The 17,640-nt window shown below is 50.3% G+C and overlaps 1 protein-coding gene across 1 annotated transcript in view; it reads left to right on the top strand.

Annotated features, from left to right (window-relative positions):
- LOC105281568 (uncharacterized transmembrane protein DDB_G0289901) overlaps window positions 1-17,640 on the top strand; it is a 142,417-nt gene that overhangs the window by 97,167 nt on the left and 27,610 nt on the right. Inside the window, exons 4-5 of the mRNA XM_026974168.1 lie at window positions 12,803-12,968; window positions 16,267-16,464. Of these exons, the coding sequence (XP_026829969.1) occupies window positions 12,803-12,968; window positions 16,267-16,464 (364 nt within the window). The remainder of the gene's footprint in view (window positions 1-12,802; window positions 12,969-16,266; window positions 16,465-17,640) is intronic.

Genomic DNA, 17,640 nt, shown 5'->3' with positions numbered 1-17,640 from the left:
GAGAAAGGGAGAGCGAGGGAGTGGCGGCGCGCGAGGTGAGATGAATAAATAAGAGGGTTTTGAAAGGAGCTCGTTGTGGTCCAGGGGGTTATTACGTGGCGTCACGCGATGATGTATCCGCGCTGGTTCAGATTGTCTCCGCGAGATGGGACCACAGAGCGTGAAATATGCACCAACCCCCAGGTTAAACCCCCTGGAGGCCACGCCGCCCGCGCCCTTATTCACGACCGCATCACCACCTTCAGACGCCGATGGAGATTGCCGGGTCTTTTCGGGAAGGGTCGACGCGCATCGCCAATCGTAGTCAAGAATTTCGTATACGGAAAGAGATTAGGCATTATTTAAAACTTTCATGCGTTTATTTTACACAATTATTTTACACAATTACAACACACATGTATATTATACAATTACAATGTAGATTCAATGTTACAATTTTATGTGCGAAGCGCGTTACTGCTAGAGCGAGGCAAACTTTTTCCCCAGATTTTACCTCAGCCTTCTCGAGACATGTCGGAAATCGGATATTGGCGTTGCAGAATTTTTATAAAAGCTGCAGCGGCTAAGTATAGCCATGCGGCGAGCGCGATGCAAAATGTGTCCCCGCGATGATTAACGAGCGTAAGATTTTTTTATCGCGCGGCGGCGCGGCGCATCGAAATCCGCGCGGAGGTTCCGCCGCATCGTCGTCGATCGATAGCTTTTAAAATGCTCCGTTAAATCGAGATGGGTCCGCGACGCGCGTGTAGTGCCGCGTACAACAGAGGAGGGTGTATCCGAATTGCGTGGCAATAATTTCCATATATGCGCGGTGACGGCGCATATAGATCACGGGCATCGCGGCACGCGACAGCACGTGCGCTCGTGCTCGCGCTGCACTCTCGTCCGCCACCCCCTCACGTGTCGCTACACTTGGAGGGCGAATCCTCCACTTTCCGCCCACTGCAAGACGACGACAAACCACTCAAGTGCGTCCCTTTTATGCGCGCGATATAACCCTTCTTTCAGCCATTACCGTAACGCTATTCTTACTTAATACACGGGGAGCTGTCGGCAAATACAGCGCGCTCGCTCGAGCTGAGCGACGGCTCATTTTTTCCTTAATTATTTTGCAGCACAAAGCATTATTTGTTAGGGAATGCATAAAATAAATTTATTTCGAAGAATCTGTAAATATCCACAATATTTAGTAGCAAATTTGAATAGAAATAAAAATGAAAAGATTAAACGGCAAGAACAGTCTTAAAACTTCTATTACGGTTTGAATGGAAGAAAGAAATTGAGCAGTTTTGCAATTGAGTCGTTTGGTTTTATGTTGCACGTTGCCGTAAATTCGTCGGCAGCGCTCAACGCACAATAATAATCGCCTCTAAACAGGGGGATGACGGAAAAAACGTAATCATATTATGACGCTATGGCCTTTAGCTCCCGCGGGAGCGTCGGAGGGTTGTGTGTTTGACATTTAGCATTTCCCACGGGGCGGTTGCCTCTTTGTCTGCCGTCGAGGAATCTCATTCTCGTAACATTATCACGTAACTGACGAGAGACAAATGTAACAAACGTCCATATTAAAACGCGTGTCGCCGACGAAAGAATATCTCGCAGATATATTAATTACTGCGCGAGCCACGATTTAACAATTGTGCAATTGTGATAAAAATGTGCGACTTTTAACAAAATATCGCCGTTTTGTCCGGGCAAGTTTAACCACGGAACGACGGGGATTTATTTCAGGGCGTCGCAATTTCTTTCTGTATCAAGCGGTCGCGTCTAACCAGTCTGTCCGGACGAAAGTAAGAGCTCCTCTTCTTAAGATTAACGATACTTTAGTGCTCTTTTAAAGAGATCGTCCTTCCATACCCGCGCTCCTCCCGGTCGGGAATGCTCAGGATTAACCGCCACCTCGGTCGCCACCCCCTCATTCTCTCCGTGCCGCGCCCCCCCTGCGAACCCCACACTTCGTTATCCACCACCGCCGTCGCCGGGACCAGGAAAAAAAAGAGTAGCAATCGTCGGAACTTGAAAGCAGGGCATTTTATGATGACTACAAAAGTGGTCGCGGCCACCGTTGGGGTGGCGAGAAAGAGGGTGGCACGCGGGTGCGGTGAAACGAGGGTGAGCCGCCGCTACCACTACCACTACCACCATCGCTGCTCACCGCTGCCTCCTTTCCTCCGTCCTTAACAGGACCAAGCGACACGTAAGGGAGAACGAACGGGATGGAAGGATCGAGAGAGCGCGACGACTATCCCTCGGCAGGATGGCGGAGGCGGCAGGGACTTGAATTGATTGCTTTCATTACGCAAAAAAGTCGCTTTCTCTCTCTCTCTCATTTTCTCTCGCCCGCCCCACGAGCCACCCCTCACCTTGCCCTCCGTATTTTTAACTTCTGCCGCGCGACACTGGCGAATAAGTAAGTGCGCTATTTACATCAAATCTCGTGAGTTATCGCCGCCCACCTTTCTCCCCTGCCGCTGGTACCGCCATCGGAGGAACACTCTGCCGGGGGTGAATCTCTCGTGCAATCGTTACTCGCAATTCCGCAGAATGATGTCGCGTTGGATGAAAGAAAACAACAGGATCCTTGGTCTCTTAATTTGAAACGTGGTACAATCTTGCTTCGCGCCGAGAAGGGTGCCTCGCTCCCCAATCTATCGATAATCCGCGACGTGCGAAAAAAGGCGCATGCATTATCGCGCGACGTGTTCCTCGACGACATCGTCAATTTCGCAGACGTCCCGTTCGCTCGGCGAACTCCTCGATCTCGCGTACTATGACAAAGGAGATTAATGCGGCGGTCGGTCGACAGATTAGGAAGGATAGTGGCACTCGCCTAGGCACTGATTAGGGACAGCCAAGAGCACGATGCGGCCGCATTACCCCCAATGATCGATGCATCCCGTGCGGCGGCCTCATCTGCATCTACCCCCGCGTGCACCATCGTGCCACCGCATCGTCTCCCCGTCCCCCACCGCCCACACCACAGGGTTTGTGCCTCCGGGTCCACGGTGCGTCCCCATTCACCTACAAATGCGTCTCGTCTCAGTCAGTCGAGCGCCGGTGCAATCATGTAGAGGACATATTACCCGTCAACACGGCTGGAGCCGCTCGTTCGTTCAGGCAAATGATATGCCAAAGCGTAATCTCGAGCGAGATCCTCGAGAGATTAGGTTCGCCGACGGTAGTAATGACGAATGGAGGGTGCTCGCTCGTGAGGATCCGCGCGTCAGGTGGAGGAGCAGGGATTTTTGCGTGAGGGGACCGAGAACACGAGGCCTTCGAAGGTTCGCGAAAAACTGGTTTATCGCCGCGTCACCTCCGTGAAAGAAGGCGCACGGTGACGAACACGCGGAATTATAAATAGAGTGCTGCTCCGGGAGGATCGAAGCGCCCGTCTCTCGTCGCCGAATTATTCCACAAGGGCGAAGCGAGAACGATCTCCCGCATGCATTTCTCCATGCAAGTTGCGAGTGACTTTGCACGCGCGTACGCGCGAGACTTCCCGCACGAGTTGCCCGACATTCTCACGAATCGACAGCGGGATCGAGCACAGTTTGTTGCTAGGAAGTGCAGCCGCGCCCGAGTGTCGGTGTCGCATACACCGGTTGCGCAACGACACCGTTTGACAAGAACGCACGCGAGTTTCGCGATCTCGGGTATCTGGTGTCAGCGCGGGAGAGAACGACCGGCAATGCGGGGGGCCTGGAAGGGAAGAAGAAAGATCGCGAAAGAACGCACTCGAATGTAAACCGGACCCTTGTGAGATTCGCGATCCGGCGACGGTCCCACCGACGACGACGATGGCTGACCGCACCTTCCGGGCGATCCGGCCTGATCCGTGCGCCTCGGGCCCTATCTTTCCCAGCGTAGCATTTAAAAAGGTGGTAGCTTTTTGCGGCGGCTAATGGCTGACCCGACAACGATATGAATTTCGTGGAAATGTTCTAAATTTATTTTGCACTGTACATTGACAAAAATTTGCAGTTGCTGGATAAAATAAAGTGAAAAATAATAATTCCAGTTTTAATAATAAAATGAGTATATTTATTATTACACAGTAATAATAAATATATATTTTACATACAAAATTATATCATTCTTAGTAGTTTGAAAAATATACATAATATACAGAAAGGTGCGAATATCTTTGTGCGGTCAAACGATTCGCATCAGCAAAGTGTTAAGCCGCAGCCATCGAGTGCAAGTCCTTTCCAACACACGAGTATCTGTAGATGACGATACGTATCACGTCCGAGAATAAGTTCTCAAGAAGCACGTACACCGCGGTTCGCAAACCAGTATACATCGTGCCCCACCTTCCGCATCGGCTTCCCCACTCGTCGCTGGCAGTTTGCGGATTGCAAAGCCCTTTTCTCCCTCGACCACCTTCGCCATCCCTCCATAGACGGCGTTCGCAGTGTTTGTCTTCACATAATCAGTCTTGTAATTAGTCGCGCCGACGCATGCCGCGAGAGACATGCTCCGAGAATTAATTCTTTTGGGGTTACAAGTATCGGAAAAATCGGATAATCGGAAAGTGAAACTCTTTAGTTTCGGAATATTCGGAAATCATCACGTGTAATCCTCCACAGCATCGTTGGCAACCGACCGGAATTAATTTTTCAACATTTGGTTGCACGACTTTTCGTCGTTGTTCAATTTGGATCTTTCCAGAATTATTTGAAAACTGCGATAGCTAAACGAGTTTATTGCCGCTCGATATTCCAGAATCGCCATCCGCGTACAAGTGGATCGATAAAGTGAATAATAATAAATTACACAACGTCACGACGGAGAAGAACTAAACGGGGACAATCGAAGGGGAAACTGTTGGAGCAACGACGGAGAATCGTCGAAAATCGACGGAAATAGAAATGCAAAACGAGACGAACAAGTACGAAATCTAAAGGGCTGCAATTGCTACGAAACTCGTCGCGAAATCGCTAACGACAAATCGACGAACGCGATTCCAATTCACTCTCGTTCCGCGCTTGTGCATCTCCGTCCTCGCCCTTTTCCCCGGTCCTTCTATCATCGATCAATGATCTACGCGTGCCGCGTGGATCCACTCCGCGTAACGAAGCGTTGTAGGCGGGCGAGAGGAACCGGAGCGCGAACGGAGGGTAACTTTTAAATAAATAAAATCGATAGGGCGCGACATATCTCTGTCGTATCGGAGGGGATCCGCGAGAGGTACGACCTTCTCTCCTCCCGGCGTAGAGGGCCACCCTCATGAATAAGCAGTGCTCACGGGGGTGTGCGTCGCGTGATTTCGCGCGGGACTGTTGGCGGTAGACCAGCCGGCGAGCGTTTATTTCGCGCTCGCCTTCGTCTCTCCACCATCCCGAGGATCTTCCGTCCTCCGTCCTCTTCACCCTCTCGCCTGCCACTCCGCGCTCAGAGAGAGAAAGAGAGACGAAGAGGATCCATCCCGTTCCCGCCGTCGTCGTCGTGATGCCAATAACGAGGTTATTCCGCGCGACGCCGCCACCGTTTCCGTAGAAACCCCTCGTCGCAGCGCACTCTCCCACCCCTTGCTCGCGCCGCGTCGGCCAATCGCGCCTGGTTGGATGCCGATCGAGGGATGCAAAAGGCGGGGTCGCACGCCGCGTGGGGATGAAAGCTCGCCGCCGTCAGGCGGGGGTCGAAAAGCTGTCCGAAGTCACGTGAGTCCGTCGGCAGAAGCCACCTTCGTGCCACCAAGACGTCGTCGGCACGGTTCGCCGAGGCGGCACGGCGCCGCTTTCACGGGGGCGCGAAAACAACCGGTGGCGACTGATAAGGATAACGGACGCGCTCGAGAGACACCCCCGTTTTCCGGAGACTGCAAAGTCACTCGAGGATCTCGTACAGAGGATCTTGGACAGAGAAGAGACCTCTTGTCACGATCAAGCTCAAAGTTTTGGTCGTTCTGGCATTTGTCCGTCATGGGTCAATGCTTCCGCGGAATAATTATTGGATGATGCGATGCACTTTGCAACGTCATGAGAGAATCCACGTCTCATCGCGTTCACCCGAGCGCAGTGACAACTACACTAACTACCTGCTGAGACGTTGGACGCATCAAGCTGTCAGATGCCGCGGGAGAGCTTGAGGACACTTGGACGTTTAACTGGACCACTCGGATGCAGTGAGCTGGATTGGTGATTGTGGCGGGCGATAAGGGCAGTGCGCGTGACTGTCGTGCGTGTAACTGTCGTACGCAGAGTGCATGGTGCAGGTTCATCTTGGACTTTTTACGGCCATGATGAACGCGTAACCGAAACCGGGCTGCCAGAGGACTACGTGCAATAAACCTCCCGACAGAATCGAAACGAGTGTCGTAGAAGCGCGCGCGGAGATCCTCGCGTGTGAAACTCAAAATCCGAATCACCCTCGGACGATGTGAGCGCTCGGAGAACTCGACGCGACTCGTAGATCAGACCCGATTTTCCCGCGACGCGACACGGCACTCGATTCACGAGGATGAAGCGACGGCCGACCGGGTGTCCGCAGCAGCCACCCGTCGCCCGGCACAAAGACGCTCCTGATGACAGTCATTGTACCGCGTCGCCATAGACCGGCCTGCCTAGTAAAAAAGGGACGAAAGCCACTTCTGGAAGCGTGTGAGAGGTCTTTATCGGCGGTCCCATTGACCGCCGGTCTCTTTCGGATGCGTTTCGCACGTCACGTGTAAATCCACCCCCCGTACTCCGGGAGAAGCAGGCACCTGGATACCCGATGGCCGTCGGGCCGGGAAGTGCCGCGATGGACCTCAGCACTACCTTGAGTAGTGCCTACCGATACAATCAGAACATGATGGAGTATTACACCTGTAAGATCTTTTACATGCCTCTTGTCATCGTTAGTGTAGACTTCTTGTCGTTTACTTTCCTAATCATCTGAATCATGTTGCTATCTAAAGACTCATGTGTTAGCATCGTTATGCAGGTCTCTTGACCATTGTTTTATTTCTCTCCTTGTGATGGTTACTCTCTTGTTGCGATATTAGATGATATTGGACACTGTCTCTCGCGAATCTACGTTATCTATTTAATTCTGAGATTATTTTTGCGAGCACTTATGTCAAACGTCGGCAATCGTGACGGCACTAATTCTAATCGCTCCTGGAAAACGAATCTAATCTCACGATCGAGGACTCTTTTTTTCATACGGCAAGTTTTTTCCCGACGCTTTCAATTTGCCGGCCATTCTTTGGCTTTTACTACATCCTCCAGCGTTATGGAGTCAATGTTGCGTGCAGGTTTGATGCGATTGTCAACGGATGTCGACGATTGACGCAAAAAAGTACCGCGCGAGACGCGCGAAACTATTTTCTCGGGGGCACGATTTCTCTCGTGGTCCACCGACGCAGTCTCGATGAAATAGAGCAAGTAGGAAAGATGTGACAGGTAAGAGCCGCGGATTCGTAGCGTCGACGGACAAATGAGAGTGCGAAAAGAACAAATCCAATGGCCTTCGATCGCCAACCGAGCCGTAGCGGTACCTGGTACCGACGAAAAACTAAACCGCAATCGTTGCAGCCGCCGCGATCTGCGTAGGAGCCGCTCGCAAACGCCTCGTAGCTCTCTCTCTTCCACTAAATTCATCGAGAAACGTGGCGCGTTTGTGATCACGACTCTTGTAATAGTCCACCTGGTTCTTCCCCGCGAGTTATCGTCTCAAATCTATGCATGAGAATAATCCTGATTCTTTTATAAACGAATAATTTTCCGCACAGGAGAATATCTCGTTTAATGCGACTGACTTTGTCGAGGATATCACAAAGGATAACGAATTTGTCAATCCCCGATTCCTATCCAATAAGCAATTGGGCTGTATTTTATTAATTAAGCAAGCACGAGTGTCGCGTTTCGTTAATGGGCGCGCGGCGGATCTGTTAAATCCAATGGAACATTAATAATTATGAGGCATTAAGAGGATCCTGGAGTGGCCAGTGAACTCCGTCGCGGCGTCTGAATTACCGGCGGAATCGATGATTTTCCTGTATCTTCTTTTTATTGAATTCACAGAATGAAAAATCCTTTTCCACGATAAAAGTACACACAATAATGTAATGTGAAAAGCAAGACTTAATTTTCCAAACGGAAAAAAATCACAATTTTTTATTCAACCACGATTTCACAGGCATACGTAGGCACGAAATGATCACGAATCGTTCTGCACTAATTACTTTTACACTAGGCTTCTAAATTCATTTCTAAAAGCTTCCCCATATTCTTTCATTTTGCTCCGTCCTTGCGATTATCGAATTTTGGCCACACAAACTGCAAAACATTTATATTAAGAACATTAATGTACGAGGTGACGTCACAATAAGCCGATAATAAAACTGTAAATTTTTTTGTCGTTTTTAACATAAAGTCGAGTTTCGCTCGGTATATTTCTTTGTATACTTTAATCGTGGAGAAGGATTTTTCATTCTATACAATCATTAAAGAGTAATTAGTACAGTAAGATCGACCAATTCCGCCGGTAATACAGACGACTCCAGAATCCCCTTAACTATAATGACGGGCATCTCTGGCCACACCGGTCGCTGGTCATCAAGTCGCCAGTAGTGAACCGCGCCGATGAAAAAAGTTAATGAAATATTTATTATCAATCACGATATTGTGACATTAATCGCGTTTTTCGCGCAGCGATTAATGTCACAATATCGCTGATCGCGATTGCGATCGCGAATTATGATGCCGCGGAACTCCGAGGAGGCCGGCGTGCGAGCGTCGACGGTTTACGTTTCTGGACGTATTTTTCAAGCCATCGAATAATAAAGTCCGTCGTATTCGAGCGTGCCGGCAATACGTAACGCCGGGACGTAATGTAATACGGGAACAAAGCAACGCGATGCAGCCGGGAAAATATCGAGTGACTCTACACGGGAATCTATATCAAAGTTCTTGGCTGTACACACGCACCCGCCGATCGCCGATGTATCACCGGGCCTCGGTTTATTGGCTCCGCTCTCCTCAGGACCGGTCCTCTATCCTGCGCAAAAGTGGATCGGCAGAAACGCGGTGCTTCGAGTGCCGGCAATCAAAATTTGTCGATGAATAAAAAGCTCGGATCTTCCTCTTAATAACACTCGATTTACGATGGCCTAGATATCGTTACAGTTATAACGATGGTCGAATGGACCCTGAATAATTCCACTTGTCCAAGAACACGTAAACGCGTAGCGTATAAATATCACCGCTGTCGTAAATATGATTTTTCTGGGGGAATTAGCGTGATGAGATCTGTGAGCGATAATGAAAACCGGATCGAGACGTCTCGCTTCAGAACGCGGCGAGATTTCAAGGATATCATTAGCGCGGCAACGGCCATCGAAACACGGGCACGTACGTAATGAAAATGTAATGGCGACTCGCGGCCGATGAGAATCGCACTTGTCCGGAAGTAGTCCGCAGCAGCTCGGCGCTCAGCCAGGTCACCTTATTTTGCATCGGCGTTTTTGCCGAACCGCCGGCTCGAATCGCGATTGATTAGGAAACGCCATCGGCTTTCTCCGATTGCCAATCCGGACGGCGATAAAACCATAAGCCCCGATTTTATCGAGTCACGAACTTGGATACAGTTGGACGGGATTGCCCACGGATCACACCGATTGACGACCGCGAGCGATTCTATCAACGCTAGTCGTCGAGTCTATCAAGAAATTCTTACTTTGCACACTTTGCATCGCGGATCAAGCTAAGGACCACAAACGTCGTTAATCTCTTTCGGTTTGGTCAGTGGGAAAATTTGTTATCGCGTCGGTTATTGAAATACCATAATCTTGGACGTGATTTTTCCGATGAAGGACAGGTATCGGCGGTAAACCTATAATAACTGTCTCGTGAACAATAACAGTCGTGCAGAAACAGCTCAATCAGTCTCTCTCTCTCTCTCTCTCTCTCTTGCAAGGTCTCTCGGCTCGACGTATCCCAGAAGCGCGGGATGAAGCGGCGGCGATGAGCTCCGGTAATACGATGGCCAGTTTCAGTGACGGCAGCGAAATCCGCGTAGCAGCAGTAGCTAGTCGATTCGGGGGTGGTCCAGGCCGGACTCGGAGCCCTCGTATAGCTGTGGTCAGCAGCCGTGACGGCGTGTGCGCGCGTGTAGGGTAGTCATGGTGCTCTCTCGCAATGCCTGGCAATGCCACCATGATCCCGACGACTATTCCCCTGACTACCGGCCGCGCCGCGGGGATGCGACCATAAACGCGAGAGCGAATTGATTTGCGACCGGAAAGCGCGTATCGTTTCCAGTAATGATCGCGGAGACCTCATTGTCTTCGTGCGAGATCATCGGGCGACGTGCGCGTGAGCGGCCGATGCGATGCAATATACGATTGAACGAGAGAAAGAGAGAGAGAGAGAAAAAGAAACGTGGTTCACGCCTCATAGACCATGGTGTTGCCGTAATTACGAAACCCCTCCGTTCGGATGGAAACGCGCGCACGATGACGATGGCGTTGACTCGTTGTTGCTCGTTTAATCTGTTTCTTCGTTGAATCAGTTTCTGCCGCCGCTGTTACGTAAAATCGAGGATTAAATAACGATATAATCGCAACTATTACAAATTCTCAGGATTCTCGGTAACGTAAATTATGGTAAGCTTCCAAATTCATTGATGATATCGACTTTTTATATTGCGGGCTCGCGCGGTTCGTTCATCTCGATCCGAGTATATTTGCCGGAACAAGTGTCGAAGAGGGAAAATAGCCACGGGAACGACGGCGGCTTAATTCGCTTAAGCTCGACTCATCGTGACCGAAGGGTCGTCGAAAACAACGATGATCATCGAATCATCGGTGCACTGGCACGAACGAGGGGACATATGTCGCGAAGCAGGACCCTCCATTACAATATTGGCTGCAACTTATCGCGTTAGGCGGCTTTAATGCGCGAGAATGAAGCCTACGAACGCGTTAGGACAGACTCGAGTGGCAGCAGCCAAGGGGTAAGCTAATAATAATGAACGTTCTCGCAATATTGACCCTGGAACATGTCTCCTGCGAAAATGATTAGAGATGTTAAAGTTCGCGCCATGTGTTCCGCCTATCGTCACGCGCTTCACCGTTTCGCGAGGATTATCGGATGCGACGTAAATTTCAGCAAATGTCAAGTAAACGCAAGTACGTGTTCGCGATGAATTATTGCCCTTAAAACTACTAAAGCGTGAGAGATCGGAATCGTTCTCTCAACGGAAGATCACGTTGGCGAACGGTACAGTGCTCGTCCGCGGAGTCTGTCAAGTGGAATGATTTTGCGGCTCGATAGACCGCTCCAGAGGAGATTTACATTGGCGTTCGCGATCCGTTCTGCCGGCTACCCCTAACGATCGTGAGTCTTGACGAGCGCGTGAAGACCGATTCACACGCAAATCGCGTTTAACGCCGTGATTTCACGGCGGATCGTTCGCGGTACGATTGACTCTTTGTACCGACGCCGGGAACGCCGTTCAGAAGCGACGAGATGACGACGTTAATCCCGTTTAGCCGATGTATTTTTTGCGACATCAGCGGTATAATTATGACGTTACCGCCGGGATTTAAGGGGGTATTCTAGTGTAAAAGCGGAATTTGTATGCTATTTTGGTGAATTTTTTTGAAAAAAGTATAAGGTTTTTTGAGGCAGGGTTTTCCCTGCTTATTCATACATATTTGGTGTGTTTCCAAATTTTTGTAGTAGACAATAACTATAAATAAGCGCTGCACATGATATTAAATAAGAACATGAAAAAAAAGTTGGTCCATGGTTCCCATGATTTCAGCTGTTCTGCTCATCTGAAACAAAAAAAACTAAAGAGATTCTTAATTAGTATGAGTGTGGCTATAGCAGGTACCAGAATGAAAAAAAATGTTGAAAATTTAAAACATGACTTCATTGAGAAAATTAAGTTTCGATTTGTGCCATTTTTTTTACCATTGAAGGGCTGTAGAAATTCCAAAAAACAATATTTCGACTTGATTGTGGTAGGGGCTATAGCCACACATATACTGAAGATGTGTGCAAAAGCCTGAGTCAATTGATTAACTGGTTTTTGAGATATCATGGGAACCAATTTGAAAAACATGGTTTCTAGAAAAACACGTTTAAAGTTTTCATACTGATTACATAGAGATAATGTTACTTACGATCAATCGGCTAGTCCAGGGCCATACAGGGGACATTCCTCTTGTTCGTAGAAGTCCTGCAGAGCTCATCTCTCTTCCCCGCGATTCATTCTCTGATCTCGAGAGAAGTTAGTGGAGCGCCGCTCCGAGCGGGTGATACGAGCTTCGTTCCGGGAGTTTGCGTACATCACCGCTTGCTGACCAATACTGACTCCCATCACGTTCATAAGTTTTAAAATTGGCATAAATCCTTTATTGAAAATTATAACTGCCAAGAATGTTGCTATTTCAACAACTTTCACGCCAGCATGGAGATGTTTTGGAGCAAAAGTCCAAATCAATGAATTTAGAGATTCATTGTACTATATAACCTGTACTATACAAAGGCTCCAATTCAAATGTACGACCTTCAAAGAATAACGATCTTCCGATCCTACCTAAAATACTAACACAACGCTCTGTTGTGTGCCGCGCGGTCCAACCGCCGAGCGCGCGCCAGAGGTTATTTTCTATTAGGTGCTATTACTTTGTTAATTTTGCGAATCGGGCTAAATCTTCTCGCAGACATATTTTCCATACCATATACTTGCAAAATATGCCAAAAAAATTCGATTTTTCTGACATGCTACACTAGAATACCCCCTTAAAGCCCGTTGCAAATCGTAGTCGACTAATGTGCATCATCGATCCTTGTGTTTCCAGGTCACGGCGGAGTCAACCAGCTCGGTGGCGTCTTCGTGAACGGAAGGCCCCTACCGGATGTAGTGAGGCAGAGGATCGTCGAGCTCGCGCACAGCGGCGTCCGACCGTGCGACATTTCGAGACAACTCAGGGTATCTCACGGCTGTGTATCCAAGATACTGTCGAGGTGAGTACCGGCACCGTACCCTCCCCGTATCCGTTACAACCGCAGCCACCCGCCGCAAACCTCGGTCAGACGGTGGCGCGCGCAAGATGGGCGAGATCGTTAATGTAGATTCGCGAATCCTCGGGAAGAACACGGTTGAGATCTCACGGTGGAGAAGGATTAAAAGTCAACCATGTCTCCCGTTTTAAAAGGACAACTTAAATCGCTTCGAGAGTGCCGTGAGTGTCCCGCGATCAATTAACGAGGAATATCGGTGCACGTCCCACGTCGGTGAAACGTTAAATGAAACGTATCGGAAATACAATGGTCTCTGAAAATCGCATTTGTCGAGCCCAGAGAGCTCGGGTAACGAGCGAACAGCTCGTCGTCGAAAGACGAGTGATTTACGAGAGAATCGGGACTCGTCTTGCCAAACGCAAAACTGCAATTTCCGCGCCGCGGAGTGGCCAAGGTCGTTTGAATCGCGAACACGAAGAAGAGGAGAATGAGAAGGCAAAAAATTAGAGAAAGAGTGGCCGCTCTTGCCGAAGCGATTTAATTAAAGACGCCGTTAGGACCATGAGACGAATCCGGAGGAGGGATTGAATGAGGGACAGAGAACGAAAGAGAGAGGCCGGAAGGAAGGAACCGCGGCCCCCTCACTCTCGCGACGCGGGGGTGCCCGGCGATATGCGGTTTCCATGTTTTTTCCACCCTTCGATCCCTCTCCCCGCTCCGCTACATAACGGGTGGCCTCGTGCCGCTTTGATGGCCCGAACGTCATTCGCGTTTCTCCCCGCCGGCCGAATATCATTGTCATACACGCTCTTTCATGAATCTCGCATAATAAAGGCCGGCTGGATTATTTACTGCCGCGGCTAGAGTTACCGTTTCCCCCTTTCTTTCTTTCTTTCTTTTCTTTTCTTTTTTCGCCGGCACCCTTGTCGGCCCGAGAATCGCATCGATTGAACGAGAAGACATCATTGACATCGTTGACGGTACTTGCATCCCGCGCGAGTCTGATTGCACCTGTGCTGTGAAAAAAATCGGAGATACGATTTCGGACGATTTAAGCTTGAATTTTTCCGCTTTACACATCCCTCTCGATACTTGAAACCCGAGTTTCCTGGATCTCGACGACTCGAAAGTTACGTCACGAGAGGAGCAGCACAACTTTTCGTTAACGGCTCGACGCGAGTGTGCCTTCCCGTATTTTACGCGTTTCTATATTTATCCGCAGACGCGGTTGCGAGGAGAACTTTGCGCTCGTTCCGACTAAATACATAGTTCTTCCGCGTGCGGACGTGGCTTTATGGCCCGAAAGCCGCAGCATAAACGGTCTCGATGGACCTGTCGACGACGACACGACGTCGTTAACGGCGACGCTCGGTTTACGCAGTCACGCGTCGCTGATACGACGCTAGAACGCCGCGCGCCGCGACGCGTGTTCGCCGAATCTAGGAACCGCGAAACCGGATACCGGGATTCTTTCGCGTTTATCTAGCCGTGGCTTCGTAAAGTCGCGACGACGATGGCGTCGAAAGACTCGGGCACCGATGACCCTACGAAGTCGTCCCCCCATTTGCCCGGAAAGCCTTTTCTGGCCCCACCGCGACGGAGAGACACAAAGTGCTCTTCTTCCTTAGGGTTGCGTTCGAGGGAAAAAACGCGAGAACATCGCGTCGTCGCCGTCGTCGTTTCGTTGCTCTTTGTGTCGCGCCCGCAAGCGTCTCTTTCTGTATTCTGAACACGCCGACGGAGGCCGCGTAAAGCGTTACGCTTCTAGATTCTTGCGAAAAAGTCTATCGTCGGTGTGTAAACGTGTCTTCTGTTCTTCGTTCGCGATAGTATCGAAATTACAATTCGAGCGGTTGAGTAATCGAAATTTCTGCGACCTTTTATTACCACGCTAGCGCGTCCCTGTTTCTTAAATTGCACATTAATGCGCAAAAATCGGCACGAGGCACTGCGGCCTCGTAACGATAGGCGTAAATAATGCCATTTCTCTACGGAGGTGGCGTTTTCGATTTCGCGCAAGGCTGTTTCGAATCCATTTAAATCGGAATTAATGCAGCAAGGGTGAGTAACAGCGGTGGCGGCGGTGAGCAAGGTCGATTTGAAAAATCGCGCGATCTAATGGCCATTTCACGGTGAAGGCGGAACAAAGGGGACAGAGTATCAAGCATTGTGAGCATTGCCATGTGGGCCTGGAATGGGGTTTTACACCAGATATGATCGTAATAATTTCGTGGGGGCGGCGGCGCGGACGCCCCGGGTCTGTTTAAGGGGCTGCACGATCTTGTAATACTTTTTAGCTACAGGTTCACGAGCGATTATCATTCCCGACAATTATAGAATGAAATAACGCTCAATAAAATATGATACTCATCTGATGATAATAAACAAGTATTTGAAAATAATTTAATCTCTACTCTATTTTTATGACGATCAAAACGCGTTTACAATTTTCACCAACAATTCCACATGCCTCTCGAAAATTCGTAATAAAGAGTCATCTCCGCGTGGCAATGCGATTCGCTTCAACAAATCGAGCTTCATTTTTCCCGTGACATGCGAAAAGCTTGTTGCAGCGCTTTTATTCCGCGCAAATATTTTTCACCGAAAAAAAACCCGACGGTCTAATGCCGGAATGTGCGTGCATGTTTCGCGGGCGCGTTCCGCGCATTGCCACGCGTACGCAAAATTGGCCACCGGGTATCCGGTGGGTATGAACCGACGCCGACGCCGACGTCGGCGGCGGCGGACCCACATCCATCAAGGCGGCCCACAGGCGGACCGTTATTGCGTACCATCCGGCGTAATTGAATTTAAGCACGAGCGAAGATATTATTTAACTAATTAGGCACAAAGGGCGCGTTCACGGCGAGCCAATCGCGATTGCCCATCTCGCGCGCGTGTATACTCGTCCCGCCGGTGGGAGGCCCGGCGAGAGAAGAGCCGGCCGAGAGCAAGGGGGACAAAGTGCGGATCAGAGAGGGTCAGAAAGAGGGAGGCAACAGCGGGAGGCCAGAGGCCGTTTGTTTTAAAACAGCCGGTCGTTGACGCGCCGCTGGACGGCGATTCGTTATTCCGACGTTGGCCGCCCACCGCGGGAAAAACGCGTTCGCTCCTCTCCCCTTTTCCCCCTCTCGGCCCACCCCGTGTTTCGCGACGAGGGGCAAAAGAGAGCTGGCAAACTTGGACGAGCGACCGACCTTTCCTCTCGTCTCGGCGTGGCGCGCGCTCTCGAGCGCAGTTAAACCCACCCTCTCGTGTGACGAGATTGTAATTTTAATGTCACATGGACTTTTTGTTTCAGGTATTACGAGACCGGCAGCTTCAAGGCTGGCGTCATAGGAGGCTCGAAGCCAAAGGTAGCGACGCCGCCGGTCGTCGACGCGATCGCCAATTACAAGAGGGACAACCCGACGATGTTCGCGTGGGAGATCAGGGACAGATTGCTGGCCGAGGGCATTTGCTCGCAGGACAACGTGCCATCCGTCTCCTCCATCAATCGGTGAGTGCACTTGTTCAACTTGGTGCGCACTCTCGACGGGCGGTGTCACCCCCATAATTTCAAGAAAAGAAACACTTTCCTCTCGTCAATCGCCGCTCCAAGTCGGCAAATTACGTCGTTCCCGACGACCGCTCGAAGAGTCGCGACATATGCTTCGTCCGATAGGGCTGATGATGGGGCGCGATCGGACGACCCGCGTGCATCCCTTCGCGCGCATCAAGATAAGAGCGCGCCCCCCGCCCGCCCCGATCCTATTGACCTTTCGCAGGTTCCTTCGGGACCGAGCCGATTAATTCAAGTGTTTTTGCGTTGTTCGGCGGGGCCGTCGAAACACGAGTACCTACGAGATACAGAGCGAGGGGGCCATTCTCTTACGAGAGCGAGAGCGAACGAATTCCCGCGGGACTGCATTACAGCGTATCAGCACCGCACAAACTGAACGACTCTGGTCCCCCTTTGGGAGAGGAGCGTTGGGGTAGAAAAGAGCGAAAGGGGACGCAGACAGATCGAGAGAGAGAGAGATGAGACCGGGGGACAAGGCGCGCGCGGCATCCATTGATCGGCTCGCATATGTCCCGAGATTTAATCAGTCGCTACTTAAGACCTTATCTCCCGCCTGGCCTCGCGAGGACCAAGGATCCGATTCCATCTCGCAGATGCGCGCGCGCGCGCGACCGATAACGAAATGGAGCGTAATGCGAATCGAATTGCCGGCAAGTGAAATCCACTAACGCGATTTCCGCGGGCCGCAGCTGCTAATGGAAACGCACGCAAATGAGTTAGCGTCCGCCGCCGTAACGACGTAAGTGCTATGCGCGCGAGCCGCTTATTTAAATTCCGCGTCGCGGTCGCGCGCGCGCGCCCGAAGGGGGACCGGTCCGGCCGCGATTAGGCCTCTGCGAAAATTCCCATTACCGCGGAAATTTGTTCTCTTGATCCGGTCGTGGAACGGCGATCCGCAATTTAATTAATCTCTCTTCTTTTGTTTGCCCGCGCTTTTCTTCGTGCGACTATGTAGATTCGTACGAAGTAGAGCTCAATGAGCTCTACACGAGGCGACTATTACGCCGCGAAACAGAAAGAGACGGAGGGAAAGTTTTAATAGGCTCGCATAACAGTGATTACCGAAACAGAAAGCAATCAACGTCTCCCCGTCTTAATTAATAACTCTTGACG

Source organism: Ooceraea biroi, chromosome 12, assembly GCF_003672135.1.
Source record: "Ooceraea biroi isolate clonal line C1 chromosome 12, Obir_v5.4, whole genome shotgun sequence".
NCBI classification, from domain to species: Eukaryota; Metazoa; Arthropoda; class Insecta; order Hymenoptera; family Formicidae; genus Ooceraea; species Ooceraea biroi.
The sequence above is the reverse complement of the archived record's forward strand: the minus strand, read 5'-3'. Positions and strand labels throughout refer to the sequence as shown.